Source organism: Vanellus vanellus, assembly GCF_965231255.1.
Source record: "Vanellus vanellus genome assembly, chromosome: 3".
Taxonomy (NCBI): domain Eukaryota; kingdom Metazoa; phylum Chordata; class Aves; order Charadriiformes; family Charadriidae; genus Vanellus; species Vanellus vanellus.
In genome coordinates this window covers 82,868,703-82,892,493 of record NC_138907.1, presented here as the reverse complement: position 1 = coordinate 82,892,493, position 23,791 = coordinate 82,868,703, and the positions used below count along the sequence as shown (strand labels likewise).

At 38.9% G+C, this 23,791-nt stretch overlaps 1 protein-coding gene across 1 annotated transcript; it reads right to left on the bottom strand.

Moving 5' to 3' along the window:
- Nucleotides 1–867: 867 nt before the first annotated feature.
- MCHR2 (melanin concentrating hormone receptor 2) lies at nucleotides 868–23,410 on the bottom strand (the record flags this gene model as incomplete). The annotated part of the gene is made up of 5 exons (XM_082480736.1): nucleotides 868–1,192; nucleotides 2,302–2,421; nucleotides 4,536–4,730; nucleotides 14,897–15,106; nucleotides 23,229–23,410. 5 exons carry the CDS (start codon nucleotides 23,408–23,410, stop codon nucleotides 868–870), a joined length of 1,032 nt encoding a protein of 343 aa, XP_082336862.1.
- Nucleotides 23,411–23,791: the final 381 nt, after the last annotated feature.

Here is a 23,791-nt window from a genome sequence, read left to right as displayed (position 1 = left end):
ATATTGCTTGATTACTTCCTACTACTAGAAGTCTTGTGGATTAAGTGTTGACAACAGGCAGACATTCTTCCACCCCTCTTGAAATCAATGAGAGTGCATCCTGGGCAAGCAGCAAGTTCCCCTTGGCGCTGGTAGTGAGATTAACACTGAGCTCTTTCAGGACTGAACACCCTTCTCAGGGCTGTCTTGGAAGCATGGATTTTGAGAAAAGCAAAGACGTCCCCAAAATGTAGAGTTCTTTTCAAAACGTAGGTTTCATAATTTCCAATGACGCACACTGTGAATTCACTTCTTTATTTGCAAGGACATGTACAAAGGTAAATTCAAAAGCAGTTTTCCTCCAAAAGGACCTTTTATGTCTCTCTCATGCCTTTAATAGCTGCAGAAGCGAGTGCCAGATGAGACAGCTGTAGATAGGATAAAAATCAATAGTTGCTCCCTTCTGAGTCATCAGTAACGAAGTCTCTTTTGGTCATTAACTTACAGTTTCCATGACTTCGAACACAGTGTCAGATCCCAAATGCCTGCCACTGTCCTTCTATCTTCTTACTATTGGAGAACTACAGTTTTTTAAAATTCACTTTTATCTCCATACATTTGGTCCATCTATGTCCAAATCATCATTAAAGAAAGCAATGACACTGTAACTAAGAATATTTTTTGCAAAGAATCCCTTCTCTGGGAGTTCTAACCTTTCAAACAGCGGTGCAGATCCTCTTCTTACATCAGCTTGACTGTGGTGCGATTCCAGCAACAAAGCCTCTTCTGAGTTACACTTTCACAACAGAAGTGAAATCAGGCCGATTGCAATCATTGCAACCGACAAAATGCACACATAGATAATGTGTCTTTCTTGGGAGAAAATTTTCAAAAACTTGGCTTGAGGATGTTTTCGATGATGTTGACATCCCTTTCTGCCATCCTGACTTCCTTGCTTGTGCACTGCTGGAGACGCTTCTGGAAGTTCCCACTAAGCAAGATGTAGAGAAAGGGATTAATGCTGCTGCTGGCGTAGCTGAAGCAGATGGAGACGTAGTAGCTCACGTAGAAGGTCAGGGTCGGCTGAGAAACCTGAAGATTCATGAGCTGGATGACATGGAATGGGGCAGCGCTTACCACAAACACGCTGACCAGAGCAAGCACCATCTTAGTGAGCCGCATAACTCTCTGCCTGGGGATGCTGGTGGTGTAACTGCAAAACAAGGAAGGATCCTTAGCATGGAAAGTCAAGGTGGGCAAGTCAAGGTGGGCATGGATTTAGTGTACTAGTGAATGGCAGTTATTTGAGACCAAATTCATGTGCAGTGCAAGCGAAGGCCAGGTCTCAACAACTATATTTTTTTTGCTGTTTGTGCATTATAGTTTCTTCTGCTTAGGCTGGTTTTGATCCTATGCTACACACATACAGGAGCCACTGAGAATTGTTTATGTATATTTGATGAAATACTGACAATTGTTTCCATTAAAAATGCTTTCTCTTTTTGCAACATGGGAGCTCTATAGCTTTACATCCTTTTTAATCTATGACTGCATTTTTTTTGCTAATAACTGGAAGAGAAATATCCAGTTAAAGCATGACTATTATGATCTTAAAGGAGACTTTGAGAAAAGAAGCAAATGATTCTCCTGCCCAAGTAATTAAAAAACACACTAAAATGGAAATCAATTTCCTTTTTCATAGAAAGCTGATACAAGATGAAATCCAAAGCTTGTAGTCTTGGAGCTAAAATGCTCTGACCAGGAGCTGCTCTCATGGAAACTGGGAAATTGTATTTCATCTGTTTCATGTGTTGATTTTCTTTTATTGACTAGAATTCCCCAGGCTGCGAAGAGTGACTAGGGATTCTTGTAGGTCCTGGAGTCCCATTCCCACAGGAGGGGTAATGCAGCCTGAAGGCACCTGACCTGCAGCTCCCCGGGGCATGGCAGCTGGTACCAGACCTGGCACCCACGTTCTCCCAGGGTTTCCTAATCCCTGAACCAAGAGCTTGGAGCCATGAGACCCAGATGAGCAGGTGCCCTCCCACAGCCAGAAGTGCAGGGCTGGGTTGTGCCTTTTTGTTGTCGTCAGATAAGGTGAGGACTTCAGCCAGTGTTTCCTTCTAACTGGGTGACCTTGCTCCCTCCCCTGAATCCCATCCCTGGTCTGTTTCTTGGGAACCTAATGCAGTCTAAACACTGAAAGTTACATGATGTGGTGTCTTAATGTTTTAGGACTTTTTCTTTTGGCTTGTTACATATAAAACTTTTGCAGTCTGAGCAGACCACGTGAAATAAGAAGAAGCATGGATAATACTTTACCTTCCTGCTTTCTTGTTTTGCTGATACATCTCCCACGTGTAACATAAAATTAAAATATAGCAAATAAATATCAATGGTAACGGGAAAAAGAAAGTCATCATAGTAAGATAAAGCGTATACCTGTAAAACAAAACGAAAAAAGGACAAACAAGGTGATTACACAAAGACAATCTCATAAATGTGAAAAAATATAAATGGCATTCTTGATAACATGGTCTCTGATTTGCAATTCTTGATCAGAGATACATGGAGCCTGTTTTAGGTAGCAGTAAGTGCCTAGAACTCCAAATACTTTCAAGTATTAAAGTCTGTGTTCAGCTCTTCTAGGAATACTGTTGACTACAAGAAGATAACTACAAATTATACCACATAGCTTTCCAAATTCTGTATAAGTGCGTTTTTCCCAGCATCTGTATAATTAGTGAAAATTCTTGCAAGCGTTTATGCAGGGGACAGTCTGCTTAGTCCCCTGATATTTTGCTAGTCTGATAGTAGACCAGCGATGCCCACCTTCCGAGCACAGTTTTTGCAACCATTCTTACATCTGTAGTCTAATTTAATCTACACCATTTTTCCTAGTTGGTTTGTTGGTATTTTGTTACAAATCAAGTTATTTTGTTTCTATTTATTCTTTGTCAGCTTGAAAACTTCCATCAAGGTAGGAAATTAGATTGTTTTGTTATATTTTGTTTCTGACAAATAGACATAGAGCTTTTCTTATCACCGTACAGATTGAGAGTTTAATAGTTTGTTAAACTTTCTGGTTATTGAAGTTCATTGTTTTTCACTCTATCTACTGGAGTGTCCTTTTACTTGTCTTCATACTTCCCTGTCTTAAAGCCTCCAATGTGGAATTAAACAAGCTTCCGACAATTGGTCATGCCATCTGAGAAAGGATGGACTAGACTGAATTCCCAAAATCCTTTCAACCCTGTTTTTCTCTTATTTTCTCCAATTTTTTTCAGGTTATTGGGGGTGCCATGTCCTTCAAAAGTTCTTGAAAATAATCAGTCATATTTCGGGGATTGTTTTTACTAATATCTTAAGTCTTCAGCGTTGAATTTCATCAAGCTTTGCTGACATTAAAATATTTGACTTCTGTACTGTTACATTTTTTTTTCTCTTTTTCTGGTGCTCCAGAGTTAGAATTAATTCCATTAAAAATCTGGTTGCAATTCAATTGGTGGGGGAAGTAGGGGGAGGAAGGGGCTGGAACAAAAAATGCTCAAATACACTCTTTTAGGCTTTGTCTACATTAACAAGTAATACAAATGAGTAGTGAAAATCTATAGAGTGAAGCACTTGGTGCTTAGGACGTGACACATTATACTCATGTTAGGGGGTTTAACTTTGAATTTTCTCTAGCTGGATCCTGTGGATTGAAGCCTGAGTACACAACAGTGATTGGAGTCCATTCATCGAGTTCCCGGAGCACTTTTTCCAGTCTGATTTCACCTGAAAAGGATACAGGTCATGTGCTCTGAGACTGCTCAATAATGTGAATTCAAGTGTGGTAACTACAGACAGTTTGGATATTTAATCCAAAAATACCTTCCTCAACCAAACGAACACGATAATATAAAAGCACCCCGAATCAGCCAAAATTTGTTCTCTGTTACATAAGGTTTTTAAATTTTTTTTTATGTCCCTTGCTACTAATCACTCAACAAGCTAGCTTGAATTTAACAAATAGGCAGGGATCTGCTTAGCCATGAGATACTGGAAAGTCATGTATGCAATTCGAGGAGTGTTTAATCTCTTCTGTGATCTATATCTGCCAAACATGACAGTCTGCCAGGTCAGAAAGGGCAATGTGATCTCATTTGTGAACAGCAGTTGCCTAAATGAAGCAAGAGAAGATAAGGAGAAACAGATACCTTTCAGTTACATTTGCTATGTGGGTGCTGTCTGGCTGAACTTCATCACGCTGGGGCTGCCTCTATCACAGAATCACAGAATGGTCAGGGTTGGAAGGGACCTCTGGAGATCATCTAGTCCAACCCCTTATATTACCAATACAATCTGAGATGCGATGACTTGAATGATACAAGGCTCAGCTTCAGCCTTTAATTCTATTACTTTCATCCATCCATCCATCCATCCATCCATCCATCCATCCATCCATCCACCTGCCTGCCTGCCTGCCTGCCTACCTGCCAGGCATGTCAAAGACAAAATGAGTGGTATCCTCAACACCAGCTGAAGACGTCACCCCCTGAGCTTTGAAAGCTTACCAGAGAACATCATCAGGTGAGGTTAGATCAAAAGCGCAACTTTCCAAACCATCTTTGAACTTTATTACTTTTGAGTAGACCCACACAGGGAACATCAGAATAAGCGATGCCACCCATAAACATAAATTGACTCGAATTGTCGTTGATCTTGTTCTCAGGTGGGTTAGGCGAAATGGCTGGACAAGAGCAAGGTACCTGTAAAAGCAGGTAACAGTGATGTAATAGAACAACAATAAAATATTTAGTTTAATATTATTGAAAGCAAAATAAAAATTCCAAGAATAGCCATTGCAAAGGAAGAAAATCACATTTTTAAAAAGTTGTCAAGTACAATATGCCAGAATAGCTTTTATTCAAGCAATTCCCTTAACTTTCAACAAGTGTTATAATTGATCATACTTTTGGTCACAACATTATTTAATTAATATGATAAGAGTTTTTAATAAATAACAGTTGATTAGCATGTAGGAGATGATAGAATTTAAAAACTTAGACATACAAGAAGCAAGCAGAGAAAATCTGAGATTAAGTTAGATCTGGAAAAGGACTGGAGACAATTTAGTACAGACAAGACTGCTATTTTTTAAAAAAATAGGACTTTCTAATATATGAGTGCTCAAGTCTGCTGTAATTTAAATGTTTAGTCTCCACAGAAGTGAAGATACAACTGAAAGACTTCACTGCCTTAGAAGTAACCTTCAATCAGCAGTGGCTTCTGATACAAAACAAATTCACCTTCTTTTTCATGACCTTCACATTTTGTAAAAAATTGGCATGAACTTTAATTTGTCAGACCAAGATGGATTAAAATAGGCAATCTTTGAGCTGAAAGCAGAATATTAAATCCAACAATTCACATGACATAAAACGAAGGGGAAGTTAAAGGACGGTGTATTTTGCCTCTCTTCTTTTCAGGAGTGAATGGGGCAGGTACAAAGTCCACTGCATTTGGTACGCTTTTTCATTTCCAGACAAGATCAGACTACCTACTTAAAGTGACCACTGATTCACAGTTTAACAACTTGTTTGGGAAGAATAGTGTCAGACCATTTTAGAATAAATCAAAAAAAAGGTAAAGAAACCCGACAATTAATTTCTTCCTTTTTCTTTCCATCCTTTGCACACGTAGAATCTGGCATACTGGGACCAGCCATAGGCCTGGCCAAAAGGTACTGGGTTCACACAGTATGCAATGGTGGCTGAAAATTTCCATTGTCCTGGGTCTTGGTACTTCTTTGTGGCTGTCAAACTCACTGTGCTCTGTAAAGCAGTTTGAGAGGAGCTGCAACACAGCCCTGTGATGACTTCGGGGTGATATAACCACATGAGACAACCAGAAACCAGCACCAACCGACCTCACTTTGGTGCAAGCTGCTTCAGATACAGCTTTTAGTGGAGACCCTGGCAGAGGAATGATTCTCATCCCCTTGCTGCCAGTTTAAGGATATGATCAATTATGTTCCCCTCTCATTTGTGATGAGAGGTCTACCACTGAGGTCCTAGCCCTTCTAGTAGTGGCTGTACCCACTGCCACCCAGATTGTGGGCAACTGGAGGCTTATGCTTCTGTCTTGGACTCATGTCCACTGACTCACTCCCTATGACAAGGAAAAGGGCAGGTGGAAGAACCCAACCTCTGGCAGCAGGAACTGGTGGGTGGATGGAGAAACATAACACTGAAGAGAAATAGGCGAGATGATACTTATGGAGAAAACTCAGTTCATCCATTTATCAATTCATAATTCTTAAATTAATAAGAAGTGATACAGCTAAATGAAAGCTCCTGAATGTCAAAGTTTTACATAAAAAAGAAAGGAGACAGGAAGCTTTGGAGCATTCTTTATTTTTGCTAGAAAACGTCTATTTTATGACCAAGCTCTACAAAATGGATCAAAAATTTAATTCTGTTCCTTTCAACTATGTAATACATGCCTTTTTTCATACACTATGCTGGAAGAATTTTGAGTAGTAGCAGTGAAAGACAACTCTCTTGTGGGAGTTAGATTGACTCAGTTTCTTTTAAAAAGACTGAAAACTGAAACAGACACAGAAATCTTTTGAAACTGTAATTTTATGAAATTAACTGAAAATGAGTGATTTACTAGCTGCTATGAGAAAGGCAAATATAGAAATTTAAACAATATTTGAAAATAATTTTCTTAGTGATTGGCTATTAGCAACTTCTCTATCAAATTCTATTCTGTTGCCTTCGCGTCAGAGTATTTAAAACTTGTACAAGCTGAAAGGATAAAATGGAGAAACATTTACTGGTGAAATTTTCACTGAACTTTAGTGCTTGTAAAGCAGAAATACAGGACAGCCCAACAAAACAAGACAGTCCAATTTAGCGTAATATGAATGTTAAAATGGTTTCTTGTACTTCCTAAGAAGGCACCCCTTTTCTAAAGGGTTATCATCTACACGTGGAATCCCACAGGACTTGAGTTCAGCTAAGTAAGAAAGCTGATTTGGAAAGTACATCATTCTTGTAGGAGACTTTTTTGCCCCCAGAACGTGGTATCTTTGGTGTGTTCTGAACAAGGGTCATTAGAAATTAATTTTCTGTCACTCTCAAGCTATACCATAGCTCAAAATGAAAAACCCTTGATCAGTGAACTATTTATGTTTTTCACAGATCAAGTGAGAAAAATACAGAAAAAAAAACAATAAAAGCCTGCAAGGAACAGTCTTCATAATAACATGATTCTTCTAAAAAGCATTTTATGAAAAAAAAAACCCCACAGGTGTAGACATATATTAACTTGATTAAATTATTAGAAATAAAGGAACAGAGCTTGGCGGAGTTATTCTAGATTTATATTGTTAAAAACAGAAGAAGTCAGATCGGCATATACAACACCAACTGCAACGCATGCAAATTAAACGATGCATTTTGCTTTCTGGTACCATGGCATGCATCTACATTTACTCCACTAAAACCAGGAACACTGGTGTGATGTTTCTTCAATGCAGCTGAGAGCAGAAGCTTAGTAAGTGACCGGCTGCTTAAGAATGTGTTCGTCAGGCTGAAACCTCAAGTTTAATTAGACTATGGGTTAGCTTGTTCGGTACTGGTACCAGAAAATAGCCAGAAATATCATTAACTGGACAGCAGTAACTTTCAATACCTGTCATTCCTTTCCTGTGTTGCTTTATCTGTGCTAATACATAGCCATACTTGTACATTTAGCATGTTGTATCTTATACAAATCAGAAGATCCTTGTCTGTAGGTGCCGGCAACATGTTGCCTGCAAGAACCTTGGAATGCTGCTGAAGGTCCTGTACTTGTTCTTCACAGCTCAGGTTCACCAATCTGTCAGAACAAGGTGCCTGCAGCACCTCAGTTGCTTGGGATTGTTGCCCTTGGGCCAATGAAGATCAGGAACCAGTGCATAAGATCAAGAAAGATTCATATTTCATGTGACAATAAATTATTTTTGGTCTTGCTTGAATATGAGTGCGAAAGAGATTTCTTTCATTATTCAAGCTTTGCAACAATCAAGTTCTTTTCACTAAATAATGTTAAAGTAAAGGCCATTATTGCTAGAATCACAAAAGTCTTCTCTGGCATATGATATCCTAAAAAGCTATGTGTAATTTCATGCAGTTATTCTCAATCCTCATGATGGTGACAGAAAGAACAGAAATCCTCTACATTTGCAATGGTAGAACTGCTTTGTACCATTCTCAGTACAGCTCCCTCTCCTATTTCACTGGCTGCTTCATGGAAATAGCTTCTGACACTGATATGCTTACAGGATCACTGTAATTGAGAGTAATTTACAGGCTTCTCGAGTTCTTAAAACTTGTGGTTACTCCTGCTTTACACAAAATTTGACCTCTTAGTTTCCGTGTAAGCATACTACATACGCTTCGAGCTCGCTTTCATTTTTCAAGTGGTGTAAACAACAACACGCCCATGCAAAATAAAGAAGTACTGCAACTCTTCAAAATTGGTAGCAGAGATGTTTCCAAAGAATGAATACTGAAGAAAGTTACAATGGGCATTAAAAAACAAATAAATCAGCAAATAAACTGTGAATTAAAGGAAGTATTTGTGAAAAAATGAGTGTGTAAAATGGAAATAGGATGTGTTGGGGAAGCACAGAGAAGTGACATTAGTAGCTGACATGGAGTAAGAAGTATACCTAACCAAGCACCCCTCTTCTGCAGGCTGCAAAGAAGGTGACAGGACATGATTTTTCACCCTTTGCTGCGCTCTCCATACACCCTGTGAGTCACCTCTTAGACATACATGCCTGCTGCCTGCTATTAGTTAGGTACCGAACTTTGTCTCATGTCTACAGTCAGATGATACAAGAATGCCTTAATGCTTTCAAGCGCTTCTCCTTGGCAGGGAGGTTTCAGTGAGATCTCCCCTTTTTTTTCAAACTGGTTAATCTCACAACATAGCTAACCACAAAAAACATTGGTTATTTCTTATTAGCTCTTTCATTAAGAACTGTGTATTGCACAAAGGTTTTTAAGACAGGTTCAACATGTAGAGATTTATTAGCAGGGTCTGTAGCTGATGGCATATAGTTACTTCAAGGGAAAAATCAAAGTGAAAAGAGAGAGTGTGGAAAGGTAAAGCCATCCTGAGTGGCCAGCTGGGAAGAGAAGCAATGGGGGGCTCCCCAGACAAGCATCCTTCTCTTGGTCACTTCTCCAGTGCCATACGTGGTTCCCCCTTTAATGCTTTTTTCCACAGTATCAACATTGTTTTCATCAGGACTCACTTCTTACCAGTTGCTCCCGCTTATGATGCGGTTGGTGTTGCTGAGAGCACGCTTTGCTGAGGCTGCACGCTGACTTGCTGTTAAGTTTGGGGCATGCATGTTTTTGGGGCCACTAATGTCAACCAGAAGCTTCGACCACAGGGTAGGAAAAGGGAGGGGAAGAAGGGGTGATTCCCACGCTGGTGGCAGTCACTTCCCACGAGAACCCACCGTAGCAACGCGGTTGGGTTTGCAGGTGCAGGGCCGGAGGATAACAGCGCAAGATCCACAGCGTGGGAACAAGGGGAAAGCGCTGCTCCAGAGGCTCTGGGAAAGGCTGCTGCGGCAGCTTGGGTGACGGGGCGCAGAGCTGCCAGCAGAAACCCAGCTACAGAGCTTCAGAGAGAGGGCTGTTAGCAATGCAAAAGGCTGAGGCTCTTAAGGCACCGTGTGACGTGTGGCTTAATGGATGATATTGCCTTTGCTCAAAGAAGCGGGGCCCAGCGCGGCTCAAAACTTATCAACAGTGAACGTAACATTTTGATGGCAGCTGCAGTCTAGCGGTTATCGGACTAGGGTAGTTTGTAATAAAACTAACTGCGTTAACGGGCATTGAAGCTCGTTAAGGGAAGGAATGGCACGTGCAAAGGAACCTTCTAGCCTGGGACGGGCACCGAATCCACACCTTCTGGCACTGCCTATGCCCTGGGACGGGCACCGAATCCACACCTCCTGGCACTGCCTATGCCCTGGGACGGGCACCGAATCCACACCTCCTGGCACTGCCTATGCCCTGGGACGGGCACCGAATCCACACCTCCTGGCACTGCCTATTCGTTGGCTGATCCTGGCTCCTTTTGTGGTGTGTACATTGTTTTCCTGGACCTGCAGCTGAATTTTCATAGGATTATTCATAACGGGCAGGTTACTAAGCATGCCTTAAAATTTGGCCTGCATGTATTGTAAGATGACCTTTTACAATTTCTGGATCAATTATTTTGCCGTACATTTTCATATATTGGTATGTGACTATAAAGGACGATTTACTGGGGTTTCTAATTCTCATTTTTAATAATAATCTGAGCGAAGGAAAAAAGTCATCTAATGAACTTAAAGATGAAAAGGAAATAATTAGGCTGGATGGAATGAAAACACCACCACAAATTCAAGTCAATGTAAATGTACATGATTCTTTTTCTTGATAGAACTTAAACTTGTTCCAGCCTGCCAGTATTCTGACTTACCCTTCCCCAAACAACAAGAAATTAATCTCACCCTAAGCACTTATCAAGCAGCTTTTTTCTCCGTTATTTTGCAGCGGTGGGTTTCTATTGGTTGTTTCATTTTGGATGTAATTTTCAATCTTGCCTATTGTCCAACGATAAATTTCTGAAATTAAATGTGATTGGTGCACTTGGGAAAATATGCTGGTTTGAAAATAAGGGGTCATTTCCACTTCAAACAGAAAGTGGAACTTAAAGGCAGACATGTGACTCACCTGACACAGTAATTATCAGTAATAAAAAAGTGTTTCATTGGGAAAAGTCTGAAGAATACTTAACTGAAACAAATATTAACAGAAGTGTCTGAGCTGTGTCTCACACAGAGAGCTGGAGAAGGAGGCAGTGATGGAACCTGCAGAACTCTCAAAAAGCACAAGGCACCAAGTATGTGGTGCCAGTTACCCATGCCTATTACAGCATTTCCTTTTTGCCTTTCTGCGAAATTTGCTGTTACAATGCTGCCTGGAGGAACATTTGTGAGACCAACCATCACCGAAGCACATGGTACAGTCATGAAAGCCAAGGTGACGCTTTGAGAGAGAAAATATTTCACAGGACCATTCCCTTCTGGTTCATGTTGTAGCTACCTGCATGTCGTCTTGTCTGATTTCTGGCAAAGCCATAAACGTGGTTATACTTCTGTCACGCATATGGGACAAGGAGAGGGGAAACGTGTTTTAGAGCTTGAGGTTTTGATCACTTTTTTTCTTCCTGCCTCTGGACATACCTTTACCCATCATATTTGACATCCTATGGTCTAACACTATTACTATGTATTGCGTATTGTCACAATATAGTATACTGACACTTTTATTATTATTGATACAAACAATGAATATAAATTATCTGATTAATATGAATTATTAATATATTATCTGAATTGACTTAAAATGTACTGCTGTTAGGATTGCTGCAAGAGGCAGCAAAGTGTACTACGCTCAAAGGCAAATGAAGGGCTGCTCAGGAAATCGAGCTTTTAAAAGGCTTTCACCTTTTCCCCTGGCTGGGGTGTTTGTGACTGCACGTCACAGTGAAGCAAGGAGTGACAGAAAAAAGAGTGTGAAGAATGAGTAAATGGATTAGACCGTGACAAATCAAGTGGTTCCGGTTTTAAATAACCGAAAGCCCATGACTTTCATAGAGATATGGCCCCACCCTACCAGTGATACTGCCTTGGTAAATATTTCTTGGAGCAACATTACAACAATGGGCAAAACAGAGACGGTTTTTCTCACGCCTGTCAGTCTTGGTGCTTCAAACACTTGGAACACCTGCCTGTTTCTTCTCAGCTGTCACAGAGCTACTTACTCCAGATTTATCTTCCCAGCTCTTCACCTCTGCATTTATGTGCCTGAAGCCTTGAAGGGATAGGCTAAATAAATGTTTATGCAGCCCTCAAAATTGGCTGGTACCCTATGTAACTCTCAGACTTCAAGAACTTGCTCAGGGAACTTTTCCCCCGCAGAGAGACACTTTGCAAACAGGATACTCACAAAAAGCAGTTATTTATTGGCTATTACAATAGACAACAGACAGCTAGGACTTACCACCCCTGTAGGGCACCCTTGAGTCTTTGCTGGACTGGCTATGGGAGTGAAGGGGCATCTTCAGACTCCCTCATTTTTGCTAGTATTTTATATCTCTTCATGCCAGTGTTTCTCTTCCTGAGCCTTTGAGCTGCTGTCTCCACCTCAACAATCTTGTCTCTGGCTGAGATCTATCTTACCTTTCTTAGCACACGGTTCTACTCTAGGTACTTTCGCGCAGTTTAGCATTTATCAACTTTCTCAGGAAGCTGCAAGAAGATTGTATAGCTGTGCCATACCAAACGTGCACCTCAGATCACAGACAACTGAACGCCTATCGAGAGGATTACACGTTTTCTTATAACCAAAGTTTGCAGAAGAAGTAGTCACAAGCAGGTGCACTCTGTAAGAAGGGACTCAAACAGTGGCATTTTCCTGTGGGATGCTCCAGTGGATTCATGCTACAGGGAATAAGATGTGCCTTACAGCCTCCTGTCACAGAAATAAAGTCTGACATAGGCTTTACCAGCTGCATCTTGTGTGCCATGAAGGGACAAGGAACGATGTGACTTCTGAATCTGAATCAGTTATTTTGAATGTGTAAGTCTTGGATCTTTTTTTAAAATGTCATAGGCCAAAGCATTCCTTTGCCATTTTAAAGAAGTCACTAACATTGCTAATCGCAATGTTAATATTCAATTTAAGTCAAGCGGCTTATTGAAATGTTCCAAGTAACAGTGTTAGTGTAGGACATCATACTGGACCCCCTTTTCACCCATCTCACCATCTCTCCTGTCTCACCAGAGACTGCAACATAAGAGTATGTCAATATTTGGGCTCAAGGAGATGCTGTCTGCAGCGTACACAGTTCTGATTTCACTTAAGCCAGATTTGCATAGCAATATTTTCATTGAACAGTCCGATTTACTCTTCATGTACATGGGAGTAAATTATATTAGGATTGTTGACTATCTGTGCCTATGTGCATCCTCGTCCAAAGAATAGGTGCTGTGAGTTGCTTCTTAGGAAATATTCTTTTAATCAATAGGCAAAACTTCTGCCACCAAAATTTCATCCCTGTTTAATTTATGCAGTGTCTGTCTGTGGCATAAACATCAATCTGTATTAAAAAAATGTGTTTGATGTCAGTTTATGAAAACTTCTCATAAATTTTAATATGCATAATCAACTTGCCTAGTTTTTACAGTTTTCCTTAATGTTTTTTATTTCTTACTAAAGTGAGTAATGAAAAGCAAACTCTTATACATTGCACCCCTCATAAATTGATCCCTAAAGCTCCATGGAGAGAAGAGCTGGTTATGCCACTTCTTAAGATCTTATAAAGAAATTTGATTTCCAAAAAGAAATGCTGAAATTCTAAAATCTCTGTTGGACCATTGCATGACATAGTTCATTCCTATTATGAAGCAGAGGATTTATAGGTATAAAAACATTATCCAGCAATATGACAGGTATTAATTTGCATGTGTTAGTCATTTTATTCAGCTCAGGCTTCTTCTGGAAGTGCCTTCCGAGGTCTGACCTTCTCTTGTCTTTCTTTAGAAGTACTTTTATTTTTTAGAAATGTGAAAGAGAACACAAAGCTGTCCAATATTGCATTAGACATAGCATTTACTAAGGTATAATTATGTTTCTTGCGTTTATTTGAAATCTGGGATTATTTTACAGTCAAACAAAATCTGATAAATTCTGTTGATACTTTTGTAAAATAGCTGATTTACTCTTTTCACTTAATGAAAGCTCCCGGGTGGATTCAGAGGTGTTTTACTGAAACTATCAAGCACTAAACAGTTTGGGAGTTTGTTATCTGAAAACCATTGTCTCTCTTGGCTATAGTGTCACAATTGCTGTTAGCAGTGATAAAACAAATGGGAGAGAAGTAATTTGAAGAGCTTTCCCAAGGGAAATAAACTGTTCCCCTAGGGATATAAACTGTTTTTTATGCCACGTTTTGATATTCTGTCTTTCCTCATTAGAATGTCATGTCTTTTTCCTACCTTAATACTCACTGTCTTTTGCATAAAATTTTTTCTCTAAACAAGATTGAAGATATTGCTATGTGTAAATTCTTGAGGAATATAGGAAAAGGCTGTCATTTTTTATGTTACTCATATGCAAATATAAGAACAGATCTTCTAAAATGGAACTCAAAGGAATCGATAATTTCTTGGCTCTTTTTTAACTGCATGTCAACCAAAGTTGTCTCTTGAATGTCTTCTTAACGACTGACCTTGTGCTATGCAGGAAAGTTTGTCTTTTTTTTTTCCTTCATGCTCTCTCTGACATATGAAAGAAGACCTCTTTGGCCCAAAGCAGACTCTTCTTTCCCAAATTCGGTCACATTTTCCTTAAGATCAAGGATATACAGAAGGTGTTTTTGAAATCTTTAGTTATGATAAAAACTAAAATTCTTGTTGTACTCATGTATTTTAATAAAATTTTTAAAAATAACGGATATAGGTTTCTGCAGTCTGCCTGGAAGCCAATTTTTTGTCTTAAACAAGAATGGTTAAAACAAATCTAGTTTTAGTGACATTAAGCCTTTACTAGAAGCTGCACCTCTAAGGATAAACCCCAGGGTGGTAATACCGATGGTGACTAGGATCCTCTGAGGTCTTGTTCACAGCATGATGCTATAGAGAGACTTAAAATACTTCTTCCACCTCCACAAACAGAAAAGAATTGCTGAGGCTTAAAAAAAATCATTAACCATAACTGATGGCGTTTCTCATTCTTGAATTACTACAGCTTTGCATAAACACAGTCAGGTATTATTGTCCTGGGGTACAGAATTGAAATCTGAAACTACATACCTGTCCAAACTCATTGCAGTCATAATGGCGCTGCACGTAAACTGGTTGCATGTATCCAGGGAGGTAATGATGGTGCAAAGAGGGCTGCCAAAAACCCACTCGCCTCCACGTGCCCATTGGTGAATGAGAAAGGGCATGCCAATGATATGAACCAAGTCTGCTATAGCCAGATTGCAGATGTAGATATCTGGGATAGTTTTCTTCTGAGTTCTGAAATAAATTGGAGGGCATGAAGATGATTACTTGACATAGTTACTGCATTGTTTTCCAAATATAACATTGATTGACCAGACCTCAAAACTGAACTGCACACCAATAAGTTCACTGTCAGAGCGACTATTTTATAGTCGGGGGAAGTTTCTCAACCGAAAGATATTTCAACCTAAACATTTTAGGCTTAAGAAAAATGTATTGGTCATAATTTTGCTTTCCAGTGAGTTTGAACGGGCTATTTAATTTATTAACATCAGCACAATTGTCTATATTCTCCTTTGAAAACTATAAAGTGTTCAAAATAAACACAGGTCTGATGGACATAGGAACTCTAGAAATATCAGCCTAGCATGAATAGGAGGAGAGATCAGAGCCTTCCTGTGATGCAGTTGACCCGGGGATGAGCCTTGCTTAAAGGTGCAGGCAGGAGGTTCTCAAGTGCTCAAGGTGAAAAGGGAACTAGTGAAAGAGGAATGAACCTCTGCAAAAAAAATAGCATGCAAAAATTATTTAAAGATAGTATCAGGAAGTTTATACATACATAGTGAAGACAAGTGAGTTAAAACTGGATGCACAGTCTTCATCTAAGTACTGCAAGTTTGGCTTTTCCAGTTTCATAATATCTATATTGCATAGCTTTTGTGTGACGTATACACTTTCCTAGATTCCTTTACCAAAATGTAATCATTATCTTAGCACAGCTCCTGATTTAGGCCTGAAGGAATGTTATACACGCAGTTGAAAAAATTCCTGATTTTAAATTGCCTTATTCTGTACAAATAAAGGAAAGAAGCACAAAGCATCTTTGAGAAGCACTGATATTTAGCAAATATTTTTAAATTACAGGACCGTTTTAAAAAGGGCCTTATCCACAATCTCCATATAGAAATCACCATACATAAATTAAATTATAAATTAGATATTTAGTCTGAGCTATTTGTCTAGGCTCACTCTCAGTATCTCTAACCAATTTTTTTTTCCAGTGTACTGCAAAGTACCAGTTTATTTGTCATTCTTACTGGAAGACACAGAAGAACCTGCAGCTTGGAGAATGCCACCTGACTTCCCACAAACCACATTCAGAAGTCTAAGTCTATGACAATCATTTCCTAAAGTGACCTGTGTGAGAAGAGTTCCTAATTTCACATTTTTCATGTTGCCTTCACTGCAAGCTACAAACTATGAAATTACGTTTCCAGAGAAACAATTTTAAGCTAGAGGGAATGAACCAGAAAAGAAGTATGTTTTCCAAACATTTTTAATAAATTATAAAGTATGATTCACTGTCATCTGGTTATGATGCTGAAACCAAAGCCAGACATCTACAAAGTATATCTGCTGGCACTAATGACCGGAGCTTGTGGAGAGAATGACGCATATGTGATCTTTTTACTCCAGTGCCTTTAGCTTTGTGAACACCGAAGGATGCAAAATCTCCAGGAAAAGAAAAGCCCCAGACTGTGTTTCCTGCAAGGCATCAAATGGTATCATTATGCTCAAACACACAGGTTTCAAAGCATCTGAAAACTGCCTGCACATGTCATTTTATGAAAAAGTTAAAATGGTCTTTTTCTGCTTTATTTCATTTACATTAACAGGATAAATCATACTAAATTAGAAATTACTTTTGGACTTAGAATAAGCACTTCAAATTCTCAACTGTCACACTTTGTGCTAAATTTAATCAACAAAGAATATGCAGTGAACAGTTGTCCCATGGTTGATGTAAAGGGAAGTGTTGTAATATTCACTGTCTCAAGCTTTACACTGAGTTTTAGAAAACGATGTCTATTTAGATCAGAGTCCAGAGGCCAGGGCATGTATTTTCATACAGATTTTTGTATAGTTTCCTGCGGTAACTCAGAGACACAATATTTAAATGGTAACTTATGCATTCAACTTTGTAATATCAAATAATTTTGGCCATATTTGATATTTTATGACTTACTTATTTTTTATTAAGACTGCGGTGCTTGCCTTCTGCTAAAACCATCACTTTACAGCAACAACAACAACAAAAAGTCCAGGAAAATAATAGTGATAGCCTTAATTTCAAACTACTTTATTTTCCTTCTTTCAGTGATTTCTACCTTCTTCCCACAGATTTGAAAGCTTCTCAGCATTTTCTCAAGCCACAGATATGAGCTGGTCAATTCATCCTCCCACCCACGTCAGGTGAATTTCCATCTCTGAAACACCCTATGAAAATGTACAAAAGCACAACGGCTGCTCTGCAAAATCTGCGAATATATCAAATCTGTGGTTAGCCCTACCTTCTCTTCAATTCTACTTCTACAGATTAAACTCATTAAAAATGAATTTGAAGGATCCCACTTCATTAAAAAAAGAAGTGTTGAGCATACACGACAACGTGATAATCCTTACACTGGCTGTCACTCCAGTAACAACTTCAAGGAACATGACAAGTACATTTTGTGTTGTCATCAGTCATTATTTACCCACTCTGACTGCATTATGTGCTGTCATCGGTATTTATTTATTATACTCTCCTGGACAGAGTCTTCATCAACTAGAAGCTTAAGTGTTAATTTGGAAGTGATCTTTCATGTCAAAGGCAAGATGATTTATAAGTATCACACATTTAAAAACACAAACATATACTCTTTCTTCAAACAGGAAAGGTGAAAATGGCATCCCTGATGGGTTACCTGCAATGGCAGGTAACACCAGCTTTAAAGTCATCCTCCTGCCCAGGCCTGTCCTCTCCTACACCTCTTCTACAAAATCGAACCGTTCCCAGCAAACCAGCTTGACTTGGAAGAAGCTTTTTTAAATTTCCAACTCTGACTGACGGTAACCATAGTCCACTTCCCTTCTGTTCTCACTTGGAGTTTACCTTGATCCTCAGTCCCTGAGAAGAACAGGTCCAACAGCAGCATTCCTAAGCCTGCTTAACGCTATCTTGCGGTCCTTTTGTGCTGGTAAGCATGCACTGTGCTCCCTCTTGGATCATTTCTGTACACGTGATTTTCCCCTAGTGGCTGAAAAAACATCTCAATATTGATCAGGAAAGACATTGTATCTTTTTTCCTTTTGATTGTGTGACGAAACGGGAAAAAGGACTTCACTGTGAGGTTCAAATTAACAATTTATTTGGACTTCACTCACAGGTCCAATACATCACTATTGCAAGTTCTGGGTGTACAATGACGATTACACTATCGCGGTTTAAAAGAAATTAGTGGGCCCAAGTAACAACACAAACCACAAGCGTACTAGATATTAATACATTAAACGAGTGGACCAACTACAAACTTAAAAGCATGCTATATACCGTACGTATGTTTCTTAGTCACTTACCCTCTCTCAGGTAAGGTCGCTCAATCCCTGGGAAATTATCCGGTACTGCGTCCTGGACAGGGGGAGGACGGATCTCCTACAGGCCAGCTGTATCGTTGGAGGATTCCCCTTTTTTCTCCCCAAACCCTGAGGTTTATATTTCTTGACTCCGTGAGGGTGCAGGATTGTGCCTAAGTGGATTATATTTACCAATTTGTGATGTTTGGCGCTCAAAGTCACGGGAATAGTGGTGGGACGGGACTCAGGGCATTTTGTTTGTCCAGGGCCATTTGGTTTTGGTTCTCATATGCAATTTTGAGATAACCCCGGGCTGACCTGTTTTGCAGCTCCCCCCAAGTTATCTCTGCATAGACAAGGCAAGGCGGAGATGAAGCTGAGTTGGACAACAACTCTCAGCATCTCACCTATTGTGCTCAGAAACCGGTTTGGCTGGGTGCTCCCATACAGATTGAGAGTGGAATTCTTTTAAGCTAATTTTGTGTTTGAAATTTAGACCTCTAATGTCTCCAAGTGATCTTGGCTCCTATAATCACTGCAGAGAAACAGAACTCTGGGGGCAATTAATCCTGTCTTATATAGGTATATGACAAAGATGATATGTATTACTCTCAGTAGTGCTTCTCCATGGAGAGACCAAGATGACCAGCTTGGGCAATCAAAGTTAGGATAAAAAAAATTTCTCACATCTGTACAATTGGATAAGACCTATAAAGTCTTGAGAGACTGAATCTTGCTCAGTACCCATTATGAAAAACTAGACAAAGAAATCTCTGTTCTACGTCTCTTCCTCTGTGTCTTCCCTCTTTTAACCATATCTAGCGATGAATTCCAGATAATTCAACTATCTAATTTGTTGCTGGATAACAACATTATCTAATATTCAACACTAGATTAACAATAGCTACAGAATCTCGTCCAAGATATTCTGGTCCAAAAAAATATTAATGTTTAACTGAATCTCACATTCAAGGCAGATAACATCACTTAGAGACATGTATCAGTTGTTGTGCCAAATGTCATCATGGAAGTCCCACATTTCTAACATTAGCTTGTTTTTTATTTCTGAAACAAATCTGAAACAGAATCAGAGAAATCAGAGTAAACTGAGAGCATGCTGTCTCGGTGCAGAGACACTTCGCTTTCTCATCTCAGCAAAGAATAAAGAAAAGAACAGCCGAGTTATGTTATAGGGCACTGGGTATGTTGTTTAACATGTTTGGTTTTTTTTGCTGGATTTAGGAAAACTAGGAACCTAAAACTGGAAGAGATAACCCTTGTTACAGAAGAGTTACAGAACTGTTATTGGCTGTCACAGGTAACAAGACCAGAAAAGACGTACTCATAACAGGGTAATTTAATCTAAGAAATAATTGTTTTACTTTCACTATGCCTACTGAAGGCTATCACAGGACATTACCCTTCTAGAAGGTAAAAATCACCTCCCAGTTATCAGCCTTCAATACCTCCTGACTGGGGTCTACCCAATTGCTCTTGTAACAGTTTTGGCCTTTACTTTAAACAGTCCTTTACTTTTCCTGTTGTATTTGATCCTGATTTATAGAGAGCAAACATACACATCTGAGCCTTTTTTTTTTTAAGAAAACAAATTTAGGTGAATTTTCTTAGTTCTCCATTCTTCTGGTTCCAGTAATTGCTCTTTTCTGTTCTTATTCGAGTCTGAATATCCTATGTTTCCTGGAAACAGCTGGTGAGAGTTGTATTTCAGGCCTTGTTATGAGCCTGGAGAATGGTATTAGCATTTCCCTCTTTCCCCCGGAAAGGCAGACCCCTACACGTGTTACAGCTGCGTGTGCTTCTCACGCAGCTTTAGCTTATTGACGGCCCACAGCAATCCCAGGAGGTTTTCCTCCGTTGTTTTCTAACTGACAGCAGTGCTTCCTAGTTATAAAAAAAACCCAACCAAACCACTAAAAAAAAAGTTATATGGCTTTGTGCTATTAAATGTTACTGCATTTCTATTGCTCTAGTCCCCTATTCTTTAACTGGTCCTTTCTGTATGACAGGCTTATACTCCTTCACATCAGCCACATCTCCTCCGTGTATGCCATTAGGAATACTATTGACACACTCCTACACTTTGCCCCAGGTCTCTGAGGCAAAGTATGAAATCTGGCTGGCCCCACAATCAGTCCGTGAAAGTCCCACGTTAACCTATTTCTCCTGAAAATCTTTTCAGAAAACTTGTTTTTCTCATGTTATAATTCTTGAACTAATTAGATTGTTCATCAGCTGAGTTAATCACTTCCAACATGATAAGATATAAAATCTGATAACATAAAATCTCTGATCTGGATAGGCTGGCTATATGTAGCGGTTTCAAAAATTTTCTGCTGGTGACTCCATTCAGTTGCAAATACACCTTCTCCAGCTGAAGACTCAGAATGAAAGTAATAAGTTTTGTGACACTTATTGGCAATCTCTATTTTAGGAAATGCTATTTTACCACTTGCAATTAGTCACCTTATCAAAGTCAAGTTAATCTGAAAAGCTATATTTATAGATAATTGAAATTGTGTTTGATTCCCTTTTCTCTTCTGTAACATACTCTCCCTTAAAAATATAAAGTCGGACTAATGCAGCTAATAGGGGTTGTCTGGATCATGTTTTCCCCCTCCACAAAAAAACATAACCATTCTCCCACCAGCTGGTCGAGCAAAGTCAGTACATTTACATAAAATACTTGCTAGCGGAACTGCAGTTTTGGGGACCAGTTTTTCTAGGTTGCTGGGATGAAGATTATTGGGTACTTCTAGCTGACACTGAATTCTTGCAGTGTTTTCTCCACCATTTTCTTTTTCATTAATGAGCATCACATCTCAAGTCTGTCTATTATTCCCTAGGGCTGAAATTCATTCACACAAGGAGGGCCAGCCAGAAGTCATTGAGTTATTAATTTTTAAACTAAATCTCAGTGCACAGATACATATTACATGTAACTTTCATTAGGACTTTTCGTTATTTTCTCCCAGCAAGTTGCCGATAATATGATTTTAATTCACACTTAAAAATGTTTGTGCTTAGCTGGCAGACCGGCGAACAGAACTGGGGAGTTGAAATTCCACGTTCTTTCTTTACCATAGTCTACCATCAGTAACACATTTGCTACTGGAAAGTAAATATCTTTCTAGTTAATTAGAGAGATAATCTAGCTTCTTCCTCTCTTAAAAGAATTGACTCTGTAATGCTAACAAAATTTAAATGTATGCATGAGAAATATGTTCAATAAAGAGCAAAGACACAACTCAGAAGCAGAGCCATTGAGTAGAATCTGATCTGTTTAGTGAAAGGTGAGAATTTGACATGGTTATTTTTCAAAATGTAGCTACATTTTAAATGTACATTCATCTACAGAGTCTGAGGTTTGTGGCTGTCTTTTTTAGTGTTGGTAACTACCATGTTAACTTTTTAACACGCTATTTTCAAATTCTTTTCCTATGTATAAATGTTCATGCCCATAAATTAGAACCCAAATACGGTTTAAATTATATTCTTTTTTTTCCCAAGTCATTGTCTGTGTCTCTCCCTCTGCCTCTCATATTTTTATTTAAGCTAGACAAAGGCTTTTCACCAGGGACAAAAACCATCTTTGTTCCTTCTCAGTTTCCTTCCATTCCATTATTTTAGAGACTCTACAACTAATTTTTAGAAACTCAATGATTTCTTTTTTCTTTTCTATTCATTCATACATTTAAAAAGTCATATTGCCATTATATTCACTTCAGAGATACTGTTTCCACATTTCTTCTCTTCTGCATTCAGATTATGGGCTACAATGTTCTTGAGCGTACCAGATTGGATTTCTGGTAGTTTCAAGGGAAGTTTACTGAAGCTCAGGGGCTGGCACACACTTGGTTCTAGGTTGGCCTTTGGAAATCTTTCCTTTAACAGTACAGAATATAGGGGTGGACTCCATCCTTGTGGAGTGTGACGTATATTAGCTTTATGCTGTCCTAACTCTTTATGTTTAACTTGCTCTGAAGATAAAAGCCACTTTTTCAGGATACATGCTTATGGATTTAGAGTTTGTGGTAGCATCAGCTACCTGACAGCAAATTCTTTATTATATAGAAAAAGTAATATCTCGTTCAAATTAAGAGACTAGAATGTATTTTCTTGCATAAAGGATGCCTGGGTCACATTTTATGACGCAAAAAACTTTAGCAACTTCAGCAGTTTTACCTTCTGAGAATACAACAAAAATATCTTGAGGTATTAATTCCTGTCATGCGAGAATCCTTGACTGGAGCTAAGACCCTTATTTCCAGAAGTAAGGTGATGGCGGAAAAAAGCAATGAGTTTTAGAAAGCTGCTGTAAATGGGCAAAATTTAGCCAGAGTTTTGTTATTAAAATAATCTGAGGTAGAAATGCAGTTTTCAAAGGAGAAAAAGACTATATTTCAACTATCTTAAAAGCATTTTGTAAAACATTATAATGCCTGACTAGTACCATAGCTAAAGTTTAAAGTTCAGCCTACATGTGCCAGTGGGAAGATTGCTGCCAATTGTAATGGAAGCCAGGGAAGAAGGCTTGCATTTTGGTTTCCTTGAATATGTTTGACGTCAATCATGCACTTAAATGCTTTCTCATAATAGAAAAGGCTAAGCAGGCATAGATTACTGCTATCTGTAGTCATGATTTAAGTTTTTTTTTAATGAGAAGTAAATGTCAAAGGCTAAATGAAACATGTAAAACTTCCTATCCTTGTCTTTGCTGGGTGATTCACTTATTTATTTTTTCAACAATAAATCTTATTGCAAAGGGTGTTCAATTCCATACCTTATTATTGTGACCACAATAAGGATATTTCCAACTAAGCCTGTTGAACAGATTATCCCAATCAGAGAGGGAAGGATGATTGTCTCTGCAGCACCGATCACCTGGTGATGGTGCCATCCACTCCACGATCTGTTAAACAAGCCTGGGGTACTGTTCTGATAGAAAGGCTGAAATTCGGTCATTCTTCAGTGACTTTAGGACTGAGTTCTGTAGTAGCAAGAGAAAATTAATTATTCATGGACTAATCATTTGAATATCATTAGTTAAGTCTGTTATCTAAGTCTACATTACTGTTTAATGATCATCTGAATTTCATAAAAACCTTTCACCAAAACATTTTGCACATTCAGGATTGGACATAAAAGAACTGGATGTTGTTGTTTTCAAAATGAAATCTCTGACGTAATAACTCCATTGTAATTTAAAGAATTTTGTAATCTTCCAAGACACACCATTTTAGATTCACAGTGTTTATTCTGCTCTCAGAAAGCCCACAGTCCACTTTTTCTCTTGGCTGGAGTGGTCCCGGTAGCCAAGAAGTTGAACACGAGCCATTAATGAGC